This window comes from Candoia aspera, chromosome 7, assembly GCF_035149785.1.
Source record: "Candoia aspera isolate rCanAsp1 chromosome 7, rCanAsp1.hap2, whole genome shotgun sequence".
Lineage (NCBI taxonomy): Eukaryota > Metazoa > Chordata > Lepidosauria > Squamata > Boidae > Candoia > Candoia aspera.
In genome coordinates, this window is record NC_086159.1 from 39,891,983 (window position 1) to 39,915,635 (window position 23,653).

Consider the following 23,653-nt stretch of genomic DNA (forward strand, 5'->3'; position numbering starts at 1 on the left):
CTCTGCCAATGTCCTGCTTATGAGTGTATAAGGCAGTGTTTCTCAGCCTTGACAACTTTAAGATGCATGGACTTCAATTCCCAGAATTCCCCAGCTAGAAATTCTGGGAGTTGAAGTCCACGCATCTTAAAGTGCCAAGGTTGAGCAACACTGGTGTAAGGCATTCATCCTGTACACAGCACTGACATCAAGTAATATGTAGCAGATGTACTTCTTTAATAGGTTTATTCTTTTTGCAGGTTTTACAATCATATTTCATCAAATGGTACAACAAAACATGTCTGGCTATTTTAAGAGGGCTTTTGGAGATTGGCACGTGGTAGTTCCATTTAGTCCTCATATACATTGATACTTAAATGTTAAATAGCATACTGGGTATTTACTCAAGCAGGCTTCTTTGTACATCCGGATCACTAGCAATTCTTCACACAGCAGCTTATTGTTGAGTCCTTTAAATATAGGAAATAAGAATGGTGGGATGGTGGGTGGAGGAGAAGAGCTTTTTTATGCCTGACCTTGAAATGGAAAGAGATTCTGGTACATTACATAGCCCAGGAAATATTAGCAGTATGTTCCTTGGCTTTCATTCGTAAAACTGCAATACTGGAGGACCTCCGTTCGAATTCTGGCTTGGTTTCAAATGCGTGTCCATTAGTTCCAGAGAGTAAAGAGTCAGTAAAAAAGTTATTGAGGGGAACATGGCTGAATTGGCTTTGATGATTTGAAAAGCCTGAGTACCCAGAATCTGTCCGAGGAGAATGGGAATAAGGGGTCATACAAGAGGAAGTATCCCGTGGAAGCATGCAGGAAGTCACTGAACTGCTAGCCGCATTTCCTGCCCACAAATTATTCTGAATCTGGAACATATAAACAAGACAAGATTAAATTTATATTTTAAACATTTTTTTTCTCTAGTTTCATTTTTTCATTAAATCTGTGGTCAATACAGCATATCTGGTAGTAGTATTTGTTTATTTATTTTATCAAAATTTTATTACCACCTATCTCCCCCCCAAAAGAGAGTATAATAAAGTATAATAGTATAGTAGTATAAAAGTAGTATAAAAGTATAAAATAGTATAAAAGTATAAGATTAAGATTATGCAAATGAAAAATAGAAATCCAAATGAGTATTGTAACTTTCTGAAGTGGCTGACCAAGTACCAAGGCTGATCTTGGATAATCTGCCTTTCACTAGAGAACTGGCTGTCATTTGCTGATTTGCCTCAGACTAGAAAATACCTTTGGCCACATTTGATCATAACCATCTTCCCAAAAGTAAAACTCAACAATGAAAGTAACATTAATACATTGGATGAAATAATTGGTAGTCCATTCATGGAAGGTAGAAGCACTTGTTTTATTATACCTAAGAGTAGGGCCTGTCTTTTCTGGGGAAATTGGCATCTTGCAGCAGAAGACTGAGATGCCAACATGATTCTCCTGGAGCAATGCACGAAAGCAAGTGTATAATGAAATGTTTTCTGGGCACCTCTGGTTTGTAAGTCTGACTTATATATTAACAGAAAAAAACTTGAAAAAGAAGGATACCTAGAGCTAAAGTTCATAAGCTCTATGTTTCATTTCAGCCTTGAAAATAAAGTTGTATCTAGTAGATTTAGAATTTCTTATTTCTTTTGGTAACTGTTCACAGCTGTTGATAGCATTAATTTCCTACTGATAGGATCGGGCGGCGGGCTCAGTCTTAGTGATGCTGTTAGAAACTTTTTCGGAAAACATGGGAGCAGGGCATAAGTCTGAGAGTTTTGTTTTTCCTACACTTTACAAAATGTACTCCAAATGGAATTAGATCTGGAGCATGTGGAAGATGCTATGTAATGGCCTGACAGCCAACAATTACTGCTGGTAATGCCATTGGGTAAGATAAATGTCACTCTCAAACATCTGGTGGGAAAAAAATTTTCTCCCTAGAGAAATGTAGTAAAATGATCACCTAATTCTTCTGTCCATGGAAAATGTGAAGGATTTGTAGGAGACATTTATGCACAGTTGTAGATTCATTCCTTAGTTTGAAAGTAGCTATGTGTGCAGCAGCAAACATGTAGTCTGCTGCTGAGAATCACTACAGAGATGCAAGCAAGCTATAAAACTAAACACCAACATGTAGAGATAGCTTAACCCTCTCATCTGACCTTGGATCTGGACCAAAGAAAGAATCAGAATACCAGCTACTATTGTCTGAAAACAAAAGGATAAATTCATTTCAGCTGTGGTGGGGGAAATGGTGCCATGCCTTGAAGCCTTTGTTTATGGAGATATTTTAAAACAATTGCAAGCTGGAGCCGAAGCAACTGAGGAAAAGCCAAGTTCTGTCATCTTAATCTTCCCCATCAAACTCTCAGGTGACTAAATGAACCAAATGGAAACAGGATTGCATTCTGCCCATTCCCACATGTTTGAGAATGGCTTTTGCACATAAAAAATTGTATATGCATAGGGTCTGTAGGCATAATCAGAAAACCCTGGCACAGCCTAAGCTGTACAGAGCCTACAAGTGTGATTGTAAATATATATGTGGTTGTACATTTGCTGATGTCTGGGGTATATTTCTGCTCTCTTTTCTGATTGATTCATAGCATCATTTGAATGGCAAGAATGAGAATACAAAGTACTCCTTACTCACATGGTTCTTAGCATCCTTCCCTCTTTCCACACATTCCATTCCTCAACAATCCTCTTGTACAGATGTTCCAACATCCAATGGAGCACTTCTGGAATGTCAGAGAAGTCATACTGGCATTCCTTATGTCTAGCAAGGATCACCTCTATGGTTGCTATGAGGTCACCATATCATCTCATGAAAACAACTTACTAGCCCATGGCTTGGCCACATTAAGGATTATATTAACGTGGCTGAAGGTATGCTGCCCCACTTGCCCCAGGGATGTCACACAAATCAAACATTTCCATCCCGGACCCACTCATATCTGTCTACACAGTCCCAAAGGCCAAAATACTGCCAACTGTGGTGCTTATTTGCTGGACATATTTAAATCAGAGCAGCAACCCCAAACACGTCTGCTCTTAACATATATGCAGGGCCATTGATAGTATTTACAGTAATTAAATTCATAATGTTATGGTTCCAAATAGCTCAAAAATTCTAGGAAAGCCTAAACAAAATCCATCCCTTTGAAAAAACATTTGGCCACTGTTAGGTTTCACTTAATATTGCTCAAGATAATTATATAACAATCCACATGGTGACTGTTAGATCAATAATTACAATACACTTTTACTAAACAGAGAATTATTAATATTGGCATGTTGCATGTAAACATTCAAGACAAGTAAAAATTGGATTAGGGTTTCCAAAATGCTGGCATAGTTAAAAAAAAAAAACAAGCATCTTGCTTGCAACACCGTGTTCAAATTATACCCTCAGCAATTTCCATGAATGGGAGTGGCTATGTTCCTGTTTGCTTTAGCATAGCTATTTTAGCTTAGGGTGCCATCCAAACTTGTTTAATATCTAATAGATTTTGGCTTAATGGTGTCTAATCATGGTCCTGATCAAACCAATACTCTGCAGCAATGGACTGAATCACCAAATTTTGATCTCCTGTTTGCAATTTGATCTCACATTTTATCAAGTTGGGTACCTGGACTCCCAAAGAGCTTTGGAAGGATGTTCGAAACACATGGGATATGGGCAAAAACTGAATTCATGACTTTGTGATTTATGCGACAAATACAGAGCCCGAAATCCCTCTAGCAACACATGGTTTAAGTGCAAGCAGCAAATGTTTCCCATGTTTTATTGTACACATATCACTTTAATTTGCTCTGAAACTTGAGAATTTAACCACAAAGTTTATGTCAGACAAATACATTAAGAATTTATAAGGCTGACAAGCAAGCTGTGAAGGTTTTCTTTAGTGGAGAAAATCTAAAATACAAATTGGATAATACAAGCATCATGATGCCCAACAGAACACTCACTGCTTGGCTCATGAATCTAGTTGGCACCTTACAAGTTATGATACTGTGAGTTTCATCCGTTCTGCTTCTTTAAGTAGAAGAGTTTGGTTTGGTCTGGTGTGCCCACCTGCTGACCTGTTGATTATTACCAATAGTATGCCCTGAAAATGACTTGTTTTTGGCCAAAGACAAAGCCAAGAAGGTGGCGTCATATTGGCAGCTTAAGGTTTGATCTGGATACAAAAGAAGAAGTAGAAGAGTGCATGCTGGAGACTCATTACTTAACAAGGTATATACTGTAAATATTGCAAAATAAAATCCTAAAACTAAAATTTAAAATAAATACAACCTCTGCTTTACAATAAGTAGAAAACTCTGGCACATGGGAGGGAAAGGAGACAGTGCTTGAATGTAAAAAATATTTATTCCTGTTTAAATGTTCTGTGATCTGTGTAGCATATAAAAGATAATTCAGGGAGTTTCTGAATAAGCCTATACATAGATCTCACCTCTGGTTTCTGTTACATCACAAACATTTTAAGTTTTTCTCTTGTGGTTACCATGAAATAATTGAAGTATCCTTTAATGTATATGTATGCATTTATGTCTGAGCGTGTTGCATAGGGTCTGTAAGATTCAAGCAGCTTAATTCATCTGTGCATCAACTACAATTTTAGTTGATTAATAGATAAATATAATTTTAATCTATGAGATTGGCACAGGATAAATATACTTATTTAACTTGAAGTTATTTTAGCACTGGTAAGTTACCCTGCTACCAAAAATCAAACTAAAGACTAGGTCCTTTACAATCTTAAAGAGATACCCATATTGCTGTAACACATTTATTTAAATGCACTGGGTTACAATCAGTGCAAATGCAGATTATTAATCAGTTCAAAATATCATTTAATTAACTAGGTAGAAATACCAAGTCCTGACCTCCAAGTCATGTCTGGACTGTTTAATTTTCTTAACCCATGACTCAGAATATCAGTATGCATCAATGTAAGATTGATTGAAGAACAAGTAATAGGGAAGTGAGATATATAACTACAACCAAGTGACAGATACCCTGCAAACTAAGGGATTCTAGACATATTCCAAGAACTTTTTTTATTTTTATAAATTTTATAAATCCATGTTAAATGGAGGAGAAGAAGAGAGGCATATCATGCCAGCTGATATCAAAATCTAAATCAAAAGAACAATAGCCATCCTGAGTATCAACTCTGTTGAAAATAAGAAGCTGATATGCAATATTGTGTGGCTCATCAGTTTTTTTGACTCTAGCTGGTCCAAATACCAACCCAATCTAATGCAATGTTCTGATGGTTAGTTGCCAATTCTACAATGAGCTACTGTATTTGATTTTCTTTTTTTACAATTTCATATTTCATGTCCTTTGACTAGATTGTAAGAATTGTAAAAATAATTATAACCAAACTGTGAAAATGAGCCTCAGTAATTTATCATTGTAAGTCAATGTATGCTGCTTAGTCTAACTGACTATCATTCCCATTTTATACTGATAATGAAAAAAGTTAGAAGGATACTAGGCTTAGAATATCATAACTTGGAACTGAAGCCAAAACCTCAGGATGATGACATTTAAAGCTGTGTGTCAGTCAAATTATTCCACCAAATAGGCAATGTCAGCACAATCAACAGGCAGTTTTGAGAAGATAGCTGCGGTCCCACAACACATTTAACTGGGCCAGTGGGGATTAGCATTTCATGGGAACATCAAAAAGGGCCAATTGATCCAGCCAACTAACCCAAAAGTTAATTAGCTCTCAAAGACCCAGTCCTTGTTTAAGTTAAATTAAGTCCACCAGTCAACTAAATCCCCCATGCAAACTAAATACGAGAAGTGGATCTGTCCCTTTTGATATGTTTGACTGAGCCTATACGTAGTCTCAGTCTCTGTGGTCATTTTTGTTTTTATACCCACTGTAATACAAAGAAAAGCAATACTGTATTCCTCCTTTCCTGTTTTTAATCTCTTGAAAAGAGGTATATTATACACACACACCCCGCAAAAAAAAAAAACCCTTGTCTTCTGTGGCTCTAACTCCATTAGTGTTAAAGCCATTAATAACTCCAAGAGGTGTGGAGAGAAGAGAGGGCCTCCTATCCTCCTTTGTATTAGCTGAAAGGACTAAAGCGTGACAGAAAGGCTGGGGTAAAAAGATCCTCTACTGCATACTTCCCTGACTTAGTGCCCACCAGATGTGTTGAGCAGTGTGACTTGAAATTCTGGGAGCTGCAGTAACAACACATCTAAAAAACAGGTAGGGCAACTCTACTACACAAACAAAAGCAATATTTGGATAAGGAGCAGGAGGGAGCTGCCTTTTTATGTATTCATATGATGATTACATTTATATTCTGCCTTCCTTGTACATCTGAGATAAGTTGCACTGAAAGAAAGTATCTAACCAAGGTTACCTAATGAGTTCCATGTCCATGGTCGCTTTGGTTCTCCTAAACAAGTCATAATTATAAGTCATAGTAAGTTCATTCTGTCTTCCCTGGGCCTCTATCTCTCTTGCCATGTAAAGAAATCTAGGGGGCCTCTCCTAGAACCATAAATTGACCCATTCCAAGAATCAGGAGAGTAAAAGGTCTGGCCATGGCACCCTAGATCACACAATATTAAGCTTGAAGTGCTGGTCTGTAGAAAGGCAGTTCTGTTCCTACTGTCCATACTGAACCCATTATTCCATGCCACACACGGTCAACCTATATCATATGCAGGTTTGGGCATTTTAAAAGGGAGGATGGCTGTAGCAGTTTTCTTTTTCAGAAAAAAACAGCTACTTAAGTCTCTGCTTTGGATGACCACAGCACAGGGGGAGAGTTTTTTTTTAATCTTCTGAGTGTATTATATCTACATAGCTTTACTTGCACTCTCAGCTTTAAAGTGTTAAAGGTTAAGTGATCCCTCCCATCAATCTGTTCTTCTTTCAGGGATTTAAAGAACTACTTCCCAGGCTACCAAATTTGCAGTTTGTGAAGATCCCTAGACAAGTGCAAAGAGGGAGAAGTCATCCATTGTTTTTTATAAGGTGAAAGACTTTTTCTCAGTGCAAATTAGCCCAACTTTACCCCCAGCTTTTGCAGAATATCCAAAAATAGTTACCCTTTCAGAGCAGAACCTGATTATATCTGGAATTATGTGCCTTGCTATATTCTGCTGTTTGTCTGTCACCACAACCAGAGAGAGACTCTTGTATCATCCCAATTACCCCCACTTCCACAATTGGCCCCACTTCACTCATTGCCTCCATCTCCTCCTGTCTCCCTCATCCACCTCCATCATATCTGCTTTCAAGACAACCACCCTGCTCCATGTTATTATATTTAGTTTCATTTTCCTTGATTCCTGGCCTGCAATTTTATAGGAACCAAGAATCATAGTTTAAAACACAAATGTAGTACCCAAACAGCAAGGGAATCCAAGCTTTATTATAGTTTAGCCATTGACATCAGTTATTTTTAAGTTACTGTTTTTGATTTATTCATAACAACAAACCAAAACTTGGGTGCCGTGAAACTAAATCATAGTTTTTCTTCTTCTTTCTTGACGTGCAGGAAGAAGAGAGGGAAAGGGAGAGAACTAAAACTTTGCTTAGCCTTATAAGAGCTCATGCCTGTAATACCAGCATATGAAACAATTATTCAGTCAAGCAGTGGAGTTGACCCTGCTCTGTTTAGTAATCTGTCTTTGCCTATTGCTTCCATCATATACCAATATGAACTAGCAATACAAACCCATGTTATATTTGTTTTATATGATTTTACAATATGGGAGCATTCAGAATGGGTAGAACAACACAGCCATGTATGCTACACTTTCCCCCACAATGCATTCATCCCACTTCACAGAGTTTGAGCAAGAAAATCAGGAAGGAATTTATTTCTATTTGCATTTGTTGAAGATGAGGAGCAATTAGTAAGATGAGTTGTAAGCATTACTTTACAGGGTAAAGAAAGAAATAACTAGGAGATTTTAAGGCACATTCCACCGAAAGTGAGTAGAAACTCTTTCCAGATTTTTTCTTTCTCGCTGTAGTAAATTCTGAAAGTGAGGAAGTAAAATAACATGTGGAGGCTGTTGCTGTTCCTCTTTGCCCTTGTATCTTTCAGGGAGCATGTGAAAGGGCTTACCTTTCACATGCACTCCTTGTGTAGGGGGGCGGGGAGATGGGCAGTGATAAAGTTTGATAAATAAATAAACAAATATCTTTCATGCATTACTAAACCATTCTCTATTTATCTAAAGAGAATATTATGAACTGTTCTTTCTAGCTGCTCTGTTGGACTGCTGACATTTTAGGCTGCCCAACAGTTCCTATGGAGCAACCTGATCCTAAGGTTATTCAGGAAAATGTGGTAGCTCAATTTTATCATCCAATAATAAGATGGTGAATTTTGAGAGGCCATTTTCACTAAGCCTTAGATAAACATCTGCTTCCTGGATTTCCAAGAGTATCTTCCTAATAAAGATTGCTGTGAAAATTTGGGCACTTCCACATAGTAACCAGTTCCACATACACCAAAATTCTCCAAAATAGACTTATCCTGCCATTCCAGCTTCAGAAATGACCAGCATTTCCTCTGATTGACAAATGGAGAAGCACAAAAATTTGTAGCCTCCCACCATCTGTTTTTAGGGCAAAGAAGAAAAAAAAAATGGGTCTGCCAGCAAAAAAAAACACACCTAAAAACCTGATGTAAGGACATCAAGGAATTCTACAGATTTTGCATCTGCAAGGGCAGCAAGTGCTATGAAGTCAGGAAGACAAAGCTGGTGCGAGTTCTGATAGGAAACTGGGCTGTCCCAAGCCCCATCAAGTTCCAGCATCTCAAAAACAAAAGTTTTGCAGTTTGAGCTGTGCCACAGCTGAGCTAGAATAAAATCAGCTGGGCTGCCCAAAAAAGATGGTGTGTAAAAGCTGGGGCATGGTGCAGATCTGTGATCAGTGCCAAGCCCTTTGTGGAAGGGCCCCCTAATGATCCAAACATGACATAGTGAATTATACAGTTAATAACTGGAAATTACAATTGAGATAGTCATAATTACCATTTTCTACTTGCTAAGTTAAGTATAAGGCTAGATAAGTATTCCTTAAGTGGAATATCATTTATCCCACTAAGAATAAAAAGTTGTGGTCAATGAATGTGAATTACTGGCTTTAAGAAGGACTGGGAGCCTTTGTGATATTTGTCAGCTTACATAGAACAAAACAACTTTTAGTCAAATGCCATGTGGTATGTAATATAGACCATATGGAGTATTTAATTAGAGCATATAACTCTGACTATTGCTAATGGAAGTTGTCCATGTATGCTATGGTCATAAAGGGCTCTGATGTGAAATTAAGATGCATGCTTAAACAAAGAACATGTGCATATTTACATGTGCTTATTCACATCCTTGGCTCACAAAGTAGAATTGTGCACTTTTACCAATTCCCACTGTAAGGAAGATTGCAATAGATGAAACACATTTCCTCCAATGGACTACCTCACCATTGTATGTTTACGTAAGGCCAACCAGTCTACTACACAGTAATTACGTTTGTTCTTGCTATTGTTATTGAAAAATAGAAGGCTAACCACTTGCTAAACCCTTTTCTTGATTCCATATACCCCAGTACTACCTGTTTGAAAGAGATTAAGGGAGTAGCAATTTCTGAAGTGATTTTCCAACAGGTATTGCTGCCTCACATTTACTTCTAAGTGAATTTAATTTAAAGCTCCCCACTGACATCTAGCCTTCAGCAAATATTATAGCATAACTTTATGCACTGATTAAATATATATCCCATTTTTTCTCAAAAAGCGCTCAAGGTGCTCCACACATATGCATTGATCTTGCTGGGTAACAGTCTCAGACAGCTTGAATGGGACTGAACAGGGTTACATAAAACCACAAATCTCCCTTAGGAAGAAGTGGTGATGGTAGTGCTGGTAGCACTGATTTTATAGGAGATAGACATTTTATAGATTAGACACTTTACATCTTTACATTTTGGGGAAGTTGTATAATATTCATACGGTATAATATATCTTGCATTTTGGATATCTAGAACTCTTTTTAGTATTCTGGCATTCAATAGCATTTTGAGAATGACAGAAGGGAACAGTATGAAATACACCCACTTGATCTGCTTACTAGTTTTTAAATCCATTCTATAATAGGTATCCCCTTTGGATATTCTGTGAAAAGAATGACAGGCTTCCTTATTTCATTATGATCAAGAAGACCGCAACTTGCCAGGATTAACTAAGAATCAAAAATACCCACCTCATATGCTTGAAACCTTTTGAGGTTTTCCTCTGTAATATCAAAATTTTCAGTATGCCATTGGTAAAGCACATAACAGGTGGAATGAAACTTCCAAAAGTTATATTCCATTAACATTTATGCCATAATAAATATATAAATGTATTTATCTTATAGTACCTTAAACATGCTTGATTGTTTTTGCTGCAACAGATTGATTAAGCGTTTTCCTGAAAATTGTTATAAAGTATGGTGGTGAGGAATCATGAAAATAGAAAAAAGAAAGACAAGTAGATTTCACGAGATTGGAGTTAAGACCCTAATGCTAAAGCATTTCAAAAGATAAGACGAGATGGCAGAAAAAAAAAGGAATTTGTCTCTCCCTATTATGAATGCTAGTTAAATAAAAGCTGCTGTCATTTCAAGTGATTATTATTCTGCAAATAAATCCAATAAACTAACAAGGGAAGCTTCCTTATTTCAAATCAGATTATCCTTCTAGCCATAATCTAACTGGCAATTGCATTTTAGTAATCTTTTCCATCACTATTTATTTGTTCCTTTTTTACTTAAGACATTGGATATTACAGTTTAACCCACCCACCTTCAAAGAAATGTACTTGACTACAGTTTCTCTACTATTAAGTTTTTGCCTAGGGCTATTTTTCCAATTTATTAACCATGTTATCCAAGATACTGAAATGGCTTTTGGAAGTGTTCAAAAAGTAATATTGAATGAAACTGTTTTTACCATTCTAGACCAGAAGAAGTGACCAGAAGAACTAGCATTAAACAAGTTTCCTCACTAGTGGTTTACAGAATCTTGTGGCATCATCCAGCCATTGTTGAGGTAAAATAATAAGTTACTCATGCCCTGATCACTACTTGGTTAGACTACTGTAAAACGCTCTACATGAGACTGCCTTTGGACACGACCTAGAAACTGCAACCTTATCAGTACAGTATATAAGGTTCCCACTCCCTGGAACAGCATCTCCCAGAGATAAGGACAGCACCCTCTCTTCCTGGGGTTCTGGAAAGCTCTTCAAACCTCACTTTGGTCCCAGGCTGGGGTTAATGTATTAATATATTGGGGAACAGGGGAAGGTTGTAATTTGTGTTGCCTTTAAGATTGTTTTTAGTCTGGGCTGTCTTTGTGTTTTTAGCTTTTAATCATTTTTAGGGTATTTTGGCTTTTACACTGCCCAGAGTCTGTTGGAGTTGGATAACTATTTGAATAAATAAATAAATAGTAACTCCAGTTTTGAAGTTGCTGTATTGGTTACTAGTAAGCTTCCTATGCAAAGTGCTGGTATACCACTAAAGCCTTTCACAGGGCAACACCTTGCCAAAAAGCATCTGCCCATCTGTCTAGGACATCTGGGTGAGGTCTGTTTAGATTCCTTTCCATTTGTGAAGTCTACAAGGTGATGGACAAGGCAACAGCCTTCTTGGTGACACCCATCTGATGCAACAGCATCATCCTGAAAGTACAGGCAGCCCTGACACTCTTTGCTTTCTGGAAGCGAGTTGAAGCAGTACTGTTCCAATGAGCTTTTGGCCAATAACTTTGCTGAGTGACCATCATAGTTAGTTAATTTATTCAAATCAATTTATTTATTAGTCACTTCAGTCTCCAAAGTGACTCTAGAGGGCACACACAGTAATAATTAGAACATCTACAATAGCAATACAAGGAAGAGAGTGACAGTTTATTATTATTATTATTATTATTATTGATTTTTAAAATATTATATTCTGAACTATTGCATGGTGCCAGAGTCTGTATAAATTTAGGCAACCACTAAATATGGATAAATAAATGTTTATTAGGTAAAGATAAAGGTTTCCCTTGACATTAAGTCCAGTCAAATCTGACTCTATGGGGCGGTGCTCATCTCTGTTTCAAAGCCGAAGAGCTGGCATTTGTCCGTAGACACTTCCGTGATCATGTGGCCGTCATGACTAAATGGAACGCCGTTACCTGCTTGCCAAAGCAGTGCCTATTAATCTACTCACATTTGCACGTTTTCAAACTGCTAGGTTGGCAGGAGCTGGGACTAGCAACGGGAGCTCACCCCATCACGTGGATTCGAACCGCTGACCTTCCAATCAGCAAGCTCAGCAGCTCAGCAGTTTAACCCACAGCGCCACCGTGTCCCTTAAATGTCTCTTAGAGACAGGAAAATAAAAATAAAATGCAGTTCCCTACTGAGAAAAATTGCTCATCCCTTCCTAAAGAGCACCTTTTTGGAAATTTGTTAAATGTTTGGTAATTGTCACAATGACTGTGAATTTCCTAAGGCTGTTCAATGTCTCAATATAATTTTTAGAAGACAGTATAGGTTAGATCATGGCTGGCTGGGGAATTCTGGGAGTTGAAGTCTACATATCTTAAAGTTGCTCAGGTTGAAAAACACAGGGTTAGATTATGTATGCCCAGATTGGAGACCAACATTTCAGCACCTCCCTTTAATTATGTTTTCATATGTATAAATAGTTTTAAGCTTGTAAAAGTCAAGCCACTCTAAAAAAAACTGAATAGGATCCAATTCTGCAGCTGCACTCAAGGAGGACTTGGGAGCCACTGGATACCTCTAGTAACAGAGAGATGCTTGCCAGCTTCCAATTCCATAAAGCTAAAGGGAACTTCCCAGGACAGAATGAGAAAGTAGGGGAGGCTGAGCAGGATGGAAAAAAGCCAAGGAAGTCAACAAATCATATAGTCTTATGTATTGTGGGACTGCACCCATTATTGGGGGGGAAGGGGGAGGAGGAGGAGGAGGAGGAGAACACTTGATTCTTTATAAATGTAGAGTACAGTACCTCCCTAATAAACTTCAGGTCACTCTTTGTTTTTTTGTTTTTTTTAAACAAAAAATCTGCTTTTCTAAGCATTGCATGCAGTCAAATATCATGATCTCACCCATATTTGCGATAAGCAATTCCATGTGCTGTCATGTTATAATGAACTTGAAATAAATTTGTGATGTTTGAAGGGAGCTTGACATGTGGCTCAGGACCTGCATATATTTAGTCCTGCCTGCTCCCAGCAGTTTCTGCTCATCCCACAAGACCTAGAATATCCTTCTTCATCAAGGCCCATGAGAGTGGACCTTTTCCATTGCTCCCCCCTCTCCTCTGGAACAGTGCTGCACCTGAGACTAGATCAGCACCAATTCTTTTGGCATTTAGAATAGCCACTAAGAGCAGGCTATTTCAGAAAGCCTTTAGAGATTCCCCCTCCATAGTATATGATTGCAGGGACATCCATGGGGTGCACAATCAAAGCCCTGTCCTTTTATACATGTGTCAATCACACACTCATGGCCACTATCTTGACTTTTTTTTTGTCCTTCAACCTTGCAAATGCTCCTTTATAATTGTAATGTTAGCAAGAGTGATATTCTGTGGTATGATGGAGGTAAAGGTTATTGCTATTTGCTTGCTTTTGTACTATATTATTTATTGCTTTAACGTTTCTACTCTATTGGAATATATATTGCTTAGAGTATTTATGAATGAAGCGCCTTATTAGCCTAAATAAATAAATAAATAAACTATTGAAAGTGGCTCATGGCTTGTGGCTCATAAATAGTCTTTACTATATGTGACCATAGGAAATTTCACTCCATAAGTTTACTGAAAGCACAGGATGGAAAGATTTATACATGCATGAATAATCTATAAACATATAATCACTCAGATTTTCTAGGGCTCCTTCTCTCTAACTCAGAATATGAAGCATTGGTTTCAGGCTACAACTTTCATATGCTCCAATCAGCATAACCAATGGTCAGAGATGATGTACCCCAAACAGCTGGAAGGCACCAATGTGAGGAAGACTGCAGCAAACAGATGTAAGACATTACAAAGTCAATCAACTCTAACTCTAATCATACCTAGTCAAGAAGTAAACAGCTTTGATATCATAGAAATAATATGGGCAATTGTTTTACCTTTTTGCATTGGAATCTCCATTCTAAAATGTTTTACTTGGAAGTTCATCCCATGCTTTTCCTACTTTCAGAGAAATGGAGATACTAAAGCATCTACGTTTGTCAGTGTTGTGCCATAATAAAACTAAGAAAACCTCTTGTTTTAGCATAATTACAACTGGTTTTATAACATGTGTAAGGACTCTAAATCATCTAGAAGACTCCACCAGATTGTCAAAACAGAAAAAAATAGTAGAATTTCCAGACAAAAGGTTAGTGCCTGACATTTTGCTAGGAAGCCAGCTTTGGGACTTTGGAAAGAGTTGAAAGAAGTTTTCTCTGATTCTCTTTTCACACAATATTCCAACAGCTAATTATTTATCTTTGTAAACACTTCAGTTGCTCTGATTACAATGCTTTCTGACATTTATGGAAGGCAAGGGGGGAAAAAAAAAACCCTCTCCAAAATGTGTTTTAGGGAAAATAAAATTATACAATTAGCAATTCACAGAATGGAATAAAAAGAAAACAGATGGTTGGCTACATTACTGTTTTTATAAAATTCTTGTTCAAGCAGGTTACAGATTGCCAAAAAAGTCCCCAAACATTGTCCTAGCATGCTATACAGGGGCAAATTTCTTTTCATAGTTAACAAACACAGTAATTTTGTCAAAACTAATTTTACAAGCTTATGGGTTTTCATTTTGAACTTTTACTTAAAATGTCTTCCATGCATCAGAGCTAAACCAAATCTACTGGGAAACAGGCATCCTGGTGCTGAAACATCTCACAACTGTGGGGGAACTCCCATGCTTTCCCCTGGATAAGGGTTCCCCAGTTAACTCTGCTGCCTGCAGACTGATTCTCAGTTTCAGGTGAGGCAGAGGAGACAGAAGTGGTTTTCTTGTACTGAGAGTTTTGATTCTTCACTCAGTATGAAATACTTTCAGACAAGTGCTCCATGTGGCACACAAAATCCCCTATTAGATGCAAATGATAAAGAAGAAAAAATGAATTTACGGCATAAGCAATTACACATTGTGCCACCTGACATTGGTTTGTGTGTGTCCTGACAAGCAGGAACCATGCTGAGACGAAGAATGAGTCTCTAGTGTTTATTACTGCTACAGTAGCCAGAAAAATCCTAACAAACTGAAGAAGCGTGGGAAAACCCAGACAGATAAACCCCAAAAGTCAAGGCGGGTCTGTTCTGGTTCTCTTTGAATGACAGCTCAAACTCTCTCTACTACGCATGCATTTCCCCCCCTGGATAGGGGCCCCCTCCTGCTCACCATTAGTACTCATGACAGTGTGTGTGAGATAAATAAATATGAATTATATGCTTTTGCCTTACAGAAAAAAACAAAAAAACAAAAATATTGAGTATATTCAGTACCTGGGGGTAGCTATCAGTCCGTGGTAGAACAGATATGTCATACGTGGCAGCAAAATGACTTTTGGCTTGTTGGATTTGCCCGTACCGTTCTCTCTTTCTCCATTTTGCTCTTCGGTTTTGGAACCAGACCTATGTCAAATAAAAAAAATATGAGAATGTCCAAAAGACCACTTCGGCTGCCCTCCCTCTTAATTGTTTTGCCAGCCCATAGATCAGTGGTAAACTGCTTAAGTCCCAGGACTGCAGCTGGCCCTTGAAAGCCTTGTGTGCATCCCCCAGGGACCTTGAAAAATTACAACCTCACATTGTAAATATTAATGCAACAGAAGGAGAAAGTGTTATATGCACAATCAGAAAGTAATATGAACTTTATTACATATTAATTTCATTTAATAAATGTAAATTAAATTTTAATATGTGGAGATAGGGTATCTTGGCTCACTCACTGCTTTCTGGACCACAGGTCCCATATGTTGTGTGTGCTGCCCCCAGAAAGATTTTTGCTTGAAATTATTATCAAATGAAGATAGAAATATAATAAGAAAAGCTGATTACAGCCATGGGATTCTTTCTTCTGATTCTCCAGAGAAAATCTGTGTATTAACACACCTTAGAAATGTTATAAGAAGACACTTTCCTCTGGAATAGCATTAGAGAGAGACCTTGTATATAATCTGGTTCTCAATGTCTCTCACTGAATAGCAGTGGGAAAATTTATTCCAATATATTTATTTCATTATTACCGTCCATAAGCTTTTGGTTCTGAGGAAATGCTAAATTCAAAATGGGAGACAGAATGTTTCTACAATAATCTTGTACAGAAAATCAAAGGAGTATTTTAGTGATTAGAAAATATACTAGAGTTGATCCAACAGGAAAGAGGGGAATCCCAGAAAATGAGACAAAGGCAGAAGGGATGGGGAAACAAGAACAGAGGTCCATCCTCACATTCTAAGAGATTAATTCCAAGGAAATAATTAAGACCCATTTAGCTACTGATGTTGACTTCATTTTCTTTACTTTTCTTTTTTTCCTTTTCAAATCTAAACTTTGACAGCCACTTTAGTGTCATATATGTGAAGGTACATTCAGCAGAAAGTAGTGCAGCCCAGTTCCACCATGTACTGTTCAGGGTTACAGTTGTAAGAAAAGATCCTGCATGTCTGCGCATCTTAATCAAGCTGAATCTGTCAAATGAACTCTAATTACCAGACTGTGATAGAACTACTTGGAACAGAGTTCCTCTTAAATTACTTTTGAAATATGAGACCTATTAATTTAGTTCAAACAATTTGTAGCTCTTAGAGACTGTTCCCCAATGAAATTACTGGAAATATACTCTTCCTGTTTCCTTTACCTAGCACAGTCAGAGAATAGGAATTGATGGCATAAGCAGTAGTGGGGAGCTACCCACAGCCAGCTACAGAAAAGGCCTTCAAAGACCACGTGTGTTGATAGCCTGATAACCATCACTGATGTAAATGGCACTCATGGTTGGTATCTAACTATGGAGAAATCAACTATGATATTTCAATAAGACTTCAAGAAAACACCTCTGATTATGTAAATTCTTTAAAATAGAACTAATTATGCCCAAATAAATATGAAGAATGAAAGACATGCTACAAGTAGCCATCATTTTAATATGGACATGGATATACAAAGACAAGGGCATCTATATATTTTACTTCCATTCTTTATGCCTTGGAAATGAATTAATACGCTACTGATGTTGCTCCCACAATTGTAATATGGAGTATTGCCTTTCATCTGTTGAAGTAAATGTCCCTCTTCCAGTAATTTCTAGGAGCTTTGGATCATATTCAATCTTGATGGAAGTTCCACTGAAAACATTTGCCAATACTTTTATGAGTTGAATACTCTTTAGGTAGATAAAAAGAAGAAAAAGAGCAGATGAGGCAATGTTGCCCAATTATTATTTATGGAAACAAAAGAAACCTGAATATCATACAAGACATTGGAGAAAATAGTCTTGGGATTTCTTGTGGAAGATGAGCAGAAATATTGAGAGGTGAATACATTCAGTTTTAATAAGCCACTCCAAACAAATGGAATGTGAGCTACGGATTCAGCATTTCAAGCATTTTCAGTAGTTAATCCCAAACTAAAAACCATCAATTCTTAGGGGAAAAAAGCCTCTTGGAATGGCCTCTTATTATTCCAGCAAGCACTTATAAATTATCCTTCAAGTTCTATAAAACTATGAAAGAAAATAAGTTTCTGCCAGAAATTTCTAAATTGGCACCAGAATGGTGTACTCCAATATTGGTTCAGTTGTTTACATATAAAAATACTGTCAACATTATTTCTTCAGGCTGGAAATGGAATACAATTGTTCCAACACATTAAAAGGCAGTAAAACTGAACTGAAATATTTCAGGCCTATCTGTTTATTAGATACAGCATTTGAACTGTATATAAAATGTATAATTTAGGAAAAAGAAAGAAGCAAATAACTTTTTTTCAGAAAGAACAAACTAGAACAATGCTTCTTCTTGCACAGTCTTGATATAACATACACCAGTATTTTCCATACAAACTTAGGCACTACTGTGGAGGATTATCATCTACTTCATCTATATTTCAGCCAGTGAATAGACCAAGATTGTGAGCCAAATTGTTTTGGGCCAAAAAGTGCTGAACACAGTGCAGAAATTGCAATTTGATGACTGAATTAAGCCAAGTGGATCTCCCTCAAAGGAGATAAATATTGATAGAGTGATTAAAGATGGATATACTTTGATTCAGGGATTTTTTCACCTGTATTTATAACAAAATTTATCTCCCTTTTTTTTCGCTAACAATACAAAGTCAGAAAATTCCACTTCTCATCTGTGCAGAGGAGTTTTTTCTCTCTTAGAAAGTTAGACCTGAGAACTTTCAAGAGCACTGTCAATAAGAGATAAAGTCTTCAAAGGCAAAACTACTTATCTTTGGCATAGGTTTAAAGATCCATAAATGGTTTATACATATTTATGGATGGCACAAAAATGTCCTTTTTAACTGTTTGAGCAATATGAACTTATCACAGAATGGCAATTAAGCAACTGGCAGTTTCAAAACAAGAACTGGGGGTTATGTACCATTCTTCACATATTGTAGACTCTTTACTATCACTAACAGGTAAAAGTCAACTTGTGGATTCATGTATACAATTATGACTTAACACAGACATAGAAATAATCAACTGTTTGCAAGCAGATGATGTTTCTCTTTTAAAAAATCATAATAGAATTAACTATTAAATTAATTTGCATTTTGCAAGTTGGGTGGCCATACAAATCATTTACAAATAAATATTTTTTCCCATGTTGAGAGAACACATGTTAAGACTACAGATAATGCCCTCAGCAATCACCGCTTAAAGTTATTTCTAAAATATTCTGAATGCCCATTCAAATATCTGTGAAAGCATAATTGCTAAATATATTTCCTCATTATCTAATCTAATTTTCTGTAGGATGTATATGACAGCAGAACAGTTGTTTTGTTTTACCCAAGAATGGAACAATATTTTACGACAGGAGTTGGACCTCAACATTTTGGCAGGTAGAAACTCTTTTTCACTTATCAAATTGGACAATTTGCTGTTTCAGTAAGAAAGTTATATGCTCATTATTTGAGCAAGATCACAAATGTTCTGAAAGAAGGATTACACTCATCAGATAGGAGCTGTTTTCTTAGATGTTTTATGTTTTGGGGATGGATACTTTTTCTCATTTTTTTAATGTTGGTCTTTATTGTGTTGTTTATAAAACATTGTTTTACTCTTGTGTGATTGCTTATCTATTGTTTTTGCTACAAGCAATAAAAATGGTAATTCATAATATTTAATGTGACAGATGGGTCATATTAAATTCATGGGGGTAATCATATCAATTATATTTAATCAATTCAATTTAAAAGAAAGTAAAGGTTTTGTTCTGGTCCTGCCCATTTCTTTGCTCTGCTATACATCTCCATCATCCCATTCATTACTCAAAAACCAAATACAACCCTTGGTCCAAAACACTGAGGAGAAACATAATCAGAATTCAGTTCTTGACTTGAGAGTCATCTTTAAATTTAGGGCTCTTTGCAGATAAACCTTTTGTCCCTCCTTTACACTATTTTGGATTTTTATGAAATCCTAGGGCCTAACAGCATTCTGATCTTGATAGGTACTATCATAAGCTGTCCCTAATACATGCTATAGAAGATGTAAGTGGTAGACCAAGGAAGGACTTCTTAGTGGAGACCCTTTATAAAGACAGAATAAGAAAGTACCAGCATGACTGAACTATGGTCCAAATCCAAATCCATAAAACTGCTTTTTATATACTAATACAGCTTTGACAATCAATGACTCTTGGGCTTTATGTAGATTTTAGTTTAATGTCATGCCACCCTCAGGATAATTTCAAAAGTCCTTTTCAACTAATCAGGCTGGAGTTCAAAGAGGAAGGATTTCTAATACTAATATCATTTACCTAAATGCTGTCCTGTTCAGACTGTGAGATGGCCAGGCAGGATTATAAAAGGAAAATCTTTATTTACAACCAACTATTTACAACAGAAAAGTGTTCTTATTAATAAGCAATATGATTCAATCAAGTCCACCCAGACAATGGAGGAACACAGGGCAAGGCTGCCAGATCTGGAGTAGCAGGAGATTGTGGCAAAACAGCAAGACAGAACTTGGCTAACTGTCTCAATGAATCAGCAAGACTGGGTGTGGCTAGAGTCCATGGCAAGGAGGTAGCTTGAGGTTTGATTGCAGGATGCGACATGGAGGTAACCCCAGAGACTAGGCAAGACTCTGCTGGAGCGACAAGACAAGGCTTAGCACTGGAGACAAGGCTGGACTTGGCTTGATCTGCAAGGCAAGGCTTGGAACTGGAAGCAAGACTGGACTTGGCTGGAATGACAAAATGGGGCTTGGAACTAGAGGCAAGATTGGGCTTGGCTGGAATGGCAAGATGAAGCTTGATACCTGAAGCAAGGCTGGGCTCAACTGGAGCGGCAAGATGAGATGTAGAACTGGATGCAAGGCTGGACTCAGCTGGATCTGGATGCAAAGAAGGTAGGTCCGCATTGGTAGAGGGAGCTGGCACTGATTCCATGTCAGCTACAGGCAAGGCTCCATTTCCTGATGAGGATTCTCCTGGCGAAGGTGTAAGTGCAGTAAAATGGTTGTCCCTGCCAGTTTGCTCCTGGCACTGGTGCCTTTTTATGTGATCCTTTTTGTGCCATTTCTCTTCTGTAGGCAATTGGGCTGCCTTTTGCTATGCGCACTTCTCCGCTCTCCTCTCTGGCACACTAATTGGAGGATTCAAACCTCCCTCTGTATTCTGCCTCATCAGCGTCTCTGAATTTTCCTGCTCTGCTGAGTCACTTGCTAGTTTCTATTTCCCCTAATCTTTCCTGATAAGTTTCATTTTCCCCTTCTGGCTCAAGATAAGTTTTGTTTTCAGAGTCCAGGTCAGACTCAAACCTCACAAATGCTTTGATACAATTTGGGCATATGCTAAGATAACAATTCCATACTTCATGTCTCAATTCAAATGTCATAGTCCGAATTAGCATGTGATGCATCTCACTTCCACCATGCATTTTTGATATATCAGGATATTTGAAGGACCTGTTATCATACCAAAAATAATTATCCCAGGAATATTTTAGAAATGGTCTCATAGCAATATTTTCAATGAGTTTCTGTGCAATATTTTCTGTGAGTCTCTGATGCTAGTCTGTTGCATGAGAGCAACAGCCATGCATCAGATGTGTCTAGTAAATTACTTCCCTGTTACACTGAAGCATTTTGAAGAATTCTGAAATATGGCTCCATGATCTCTTTTCTGAATGTCTAAAATTAGCAACATTTCAGACTTCCAGTGGGGACATGGCGGACTGAGCAGCTGTGCCTGCAGGCTCTGTGGGCGGAATGACAATGCGGCAATTTTTGGGAAGCTCAGGCAGGTTTTCCTGAAGCCCAGGAGTGTTCTCCGGATGAAGGAAAACACCAGGAATCACCCTATATGTCCTCCAGACAGCTGCTTGCAGCCAGAAGATCACAAACAGTGTTTTTCATTCAACTGGTAAGAGCTAGCTGGGAGTCTGGGATCTCACTGTTTTCTAAGCCGTGCTGTAGCCTTAAAGGGACACTAGGAGCAGCTACCCCATTTCTAAATCAACAAATACACACACACACACACACACAAGCATACATACTGTGTGTGTGTGTGTGTGTGTGTGTGTGTGTGTATGGATGGATGGATGGATGGATGGATGGATGGATGGATGGATGGATGGATGGATAGATAGATAGATAGATAGATAGATAGATAGATAGATAGATAGATAGAATGCGTACCCTAAGAGAGGCTTTCTATAGTAAGGAGAAGCAGGCTGTCTTGGTGCTTCTCATTATTTTTGGGATTACTTTTTTAAAAAATTCTGTTTTTAAGTTTTGGAATTTGTTTCCCTTCCAAATATAAAGGAGGATTGAGAGTAAATAATTGTCTTCCTGTTATTATTTTGGTATTAAATTTGAAGTTATTAGCATTTTTCTACACATTGAATTGGCTGATTTAAACCTTCAGCTTTCTGTTTCTACTTTACCTTGGGAACTGTCTGTTTATCTCACTTTCATTTTGTGTAAACATACTTAGGAACTTTTTTGTATCTTCGACTTTCACTGGTTAAGCACCTACAGGGTGCCATAATCTACTGCATGAGACATAGAGGACTTTAAACAGATTTTGACTTCCATCAAGATTTTAAACAGATCTTTTCTGACTCCTATCAAGTTTTTATACAAGACATTCAGGACATTGTGGAAAATATGAGGTTTTAAATGTGTCATCTGGTTCGGGATGTAGTGGATGAAACTGAGAAATTCAACAGTGATAGAAATGTTTCTTCTAAGAATGAGTTTGGGATTTCTGTTGAGATGCTGGATGAAGATTGGATAGTGGAGTTGGAGAAGTTCAATGGAGAGAGGGATCTGCAAGCAATAAGTAAATTTGACTTTTTGGTGAAATGTCATGAAAAAGCAGGGGTCATTATGTATGGGAGGTTTTCTGAAGAGAAGTTGGAATTTTTTAGGGGGGCTGTTGGGCTGTTTGATTTTTTTCAAGAGAAGAGCTCTGTGTACATTGTGGGGATATGTAAATGCTTTGGTTTATTCTGAAGTGGGATAAGGGTTGAAGAATGTTCATCTGGATCACTTTTAGGTTTTGACTCATGTTGTTTTTAAGGATATGGATTAAGATTATTAGGGTATAAAAATGATTATTTGGATGTTTCTAAGAATTTAAGGTCATTGTTTTGAATTGCTTTTCTTTTTGGGGTTTATTAGGATTAAGACTATTAAAACTGTTTATTATTTAGTATAATGGCAGACAATTTATGTGCTTTTTTGTTTGACTTTTATTATAGTAGACAGAAATGTATAGAATAGTAGTAGGAAGGGAATAAGTAAATAAGTGTTATTTTTGGGGTGGGGGCATTGTTTAGGAGGTTTATATGATTTTTTTTTCTTTATTTTAATATAAGGGGAGGAAGTAACTGTACTTAGTGATTTTTATAATGTGCCAAAGTGGAATGATTTATAGAAAAAATGTGATTTTGGTTTAATAGAGAGTAAGAAATTGATTATGGAAAATTTTTGTATATCCTTTCTGTAAAATGTCAGAAGTCACATCTTTCTGTAATGTTGTTTGTGTGTGTGTGTGTGTGTTTTCACACCTTTTTAGTTTATCTTCTCTTTTTTGTAGTTTTTTTTTGTTTTTTCAGTGCTTTTATCTTTCTCTTTAAACTTAATAAAATTCATAATGAAAAAAATTAGCAAGGTTTCCTAACTTTAGGTCCTCAGATGCTGTTGACCTTCACCTTTCATCAACCCAGGCATCAAGCCAATTTAAAGAGATTTTGTCATGTAAGAGGCCTCATGATTAAGTCCCCATAATATATTCTTTGGGCCAGTGGATTGGGGAGTTTTCATAGTCTTCAGCAAAATAAACATATAAATGTACCAACAAGGATATGATCCTACAACTGATGGAACTCCAATATCTGAGG

General features: G+C 37.2%; 1 protein-coding gene across 1 annotated transcript in view; it reads right to left on the reverse strand.

Annotated features, from left to right (window-relative positions):
* Positions 1 to 230: 230 nt before the first annotated feature.
* ALX1 (ALX homeobox 1) overlaps positions 231 to 23,653 on the reverse strand; it is a 35,250-nt gene continuing 11,827 nt past the window's right edge. The window contains exons 3-4 of the mRNA XM_063308455.1: positions 15,572 to 15,700; positions 231 to 857 (exon numbers count right to left, since the gene is read on the reverse strand). Of these exons, the coding sequence (XP_063164525.1) occupies positions 543 to 857; positions 15,572 to 15,700 (444 nt within the window). The 3' untranslated portion in view covers positions 231 to 542. The remainder of the gene's footprint in view (positions 858 to 15,571; positions 15,701 to 23,653) is intronic.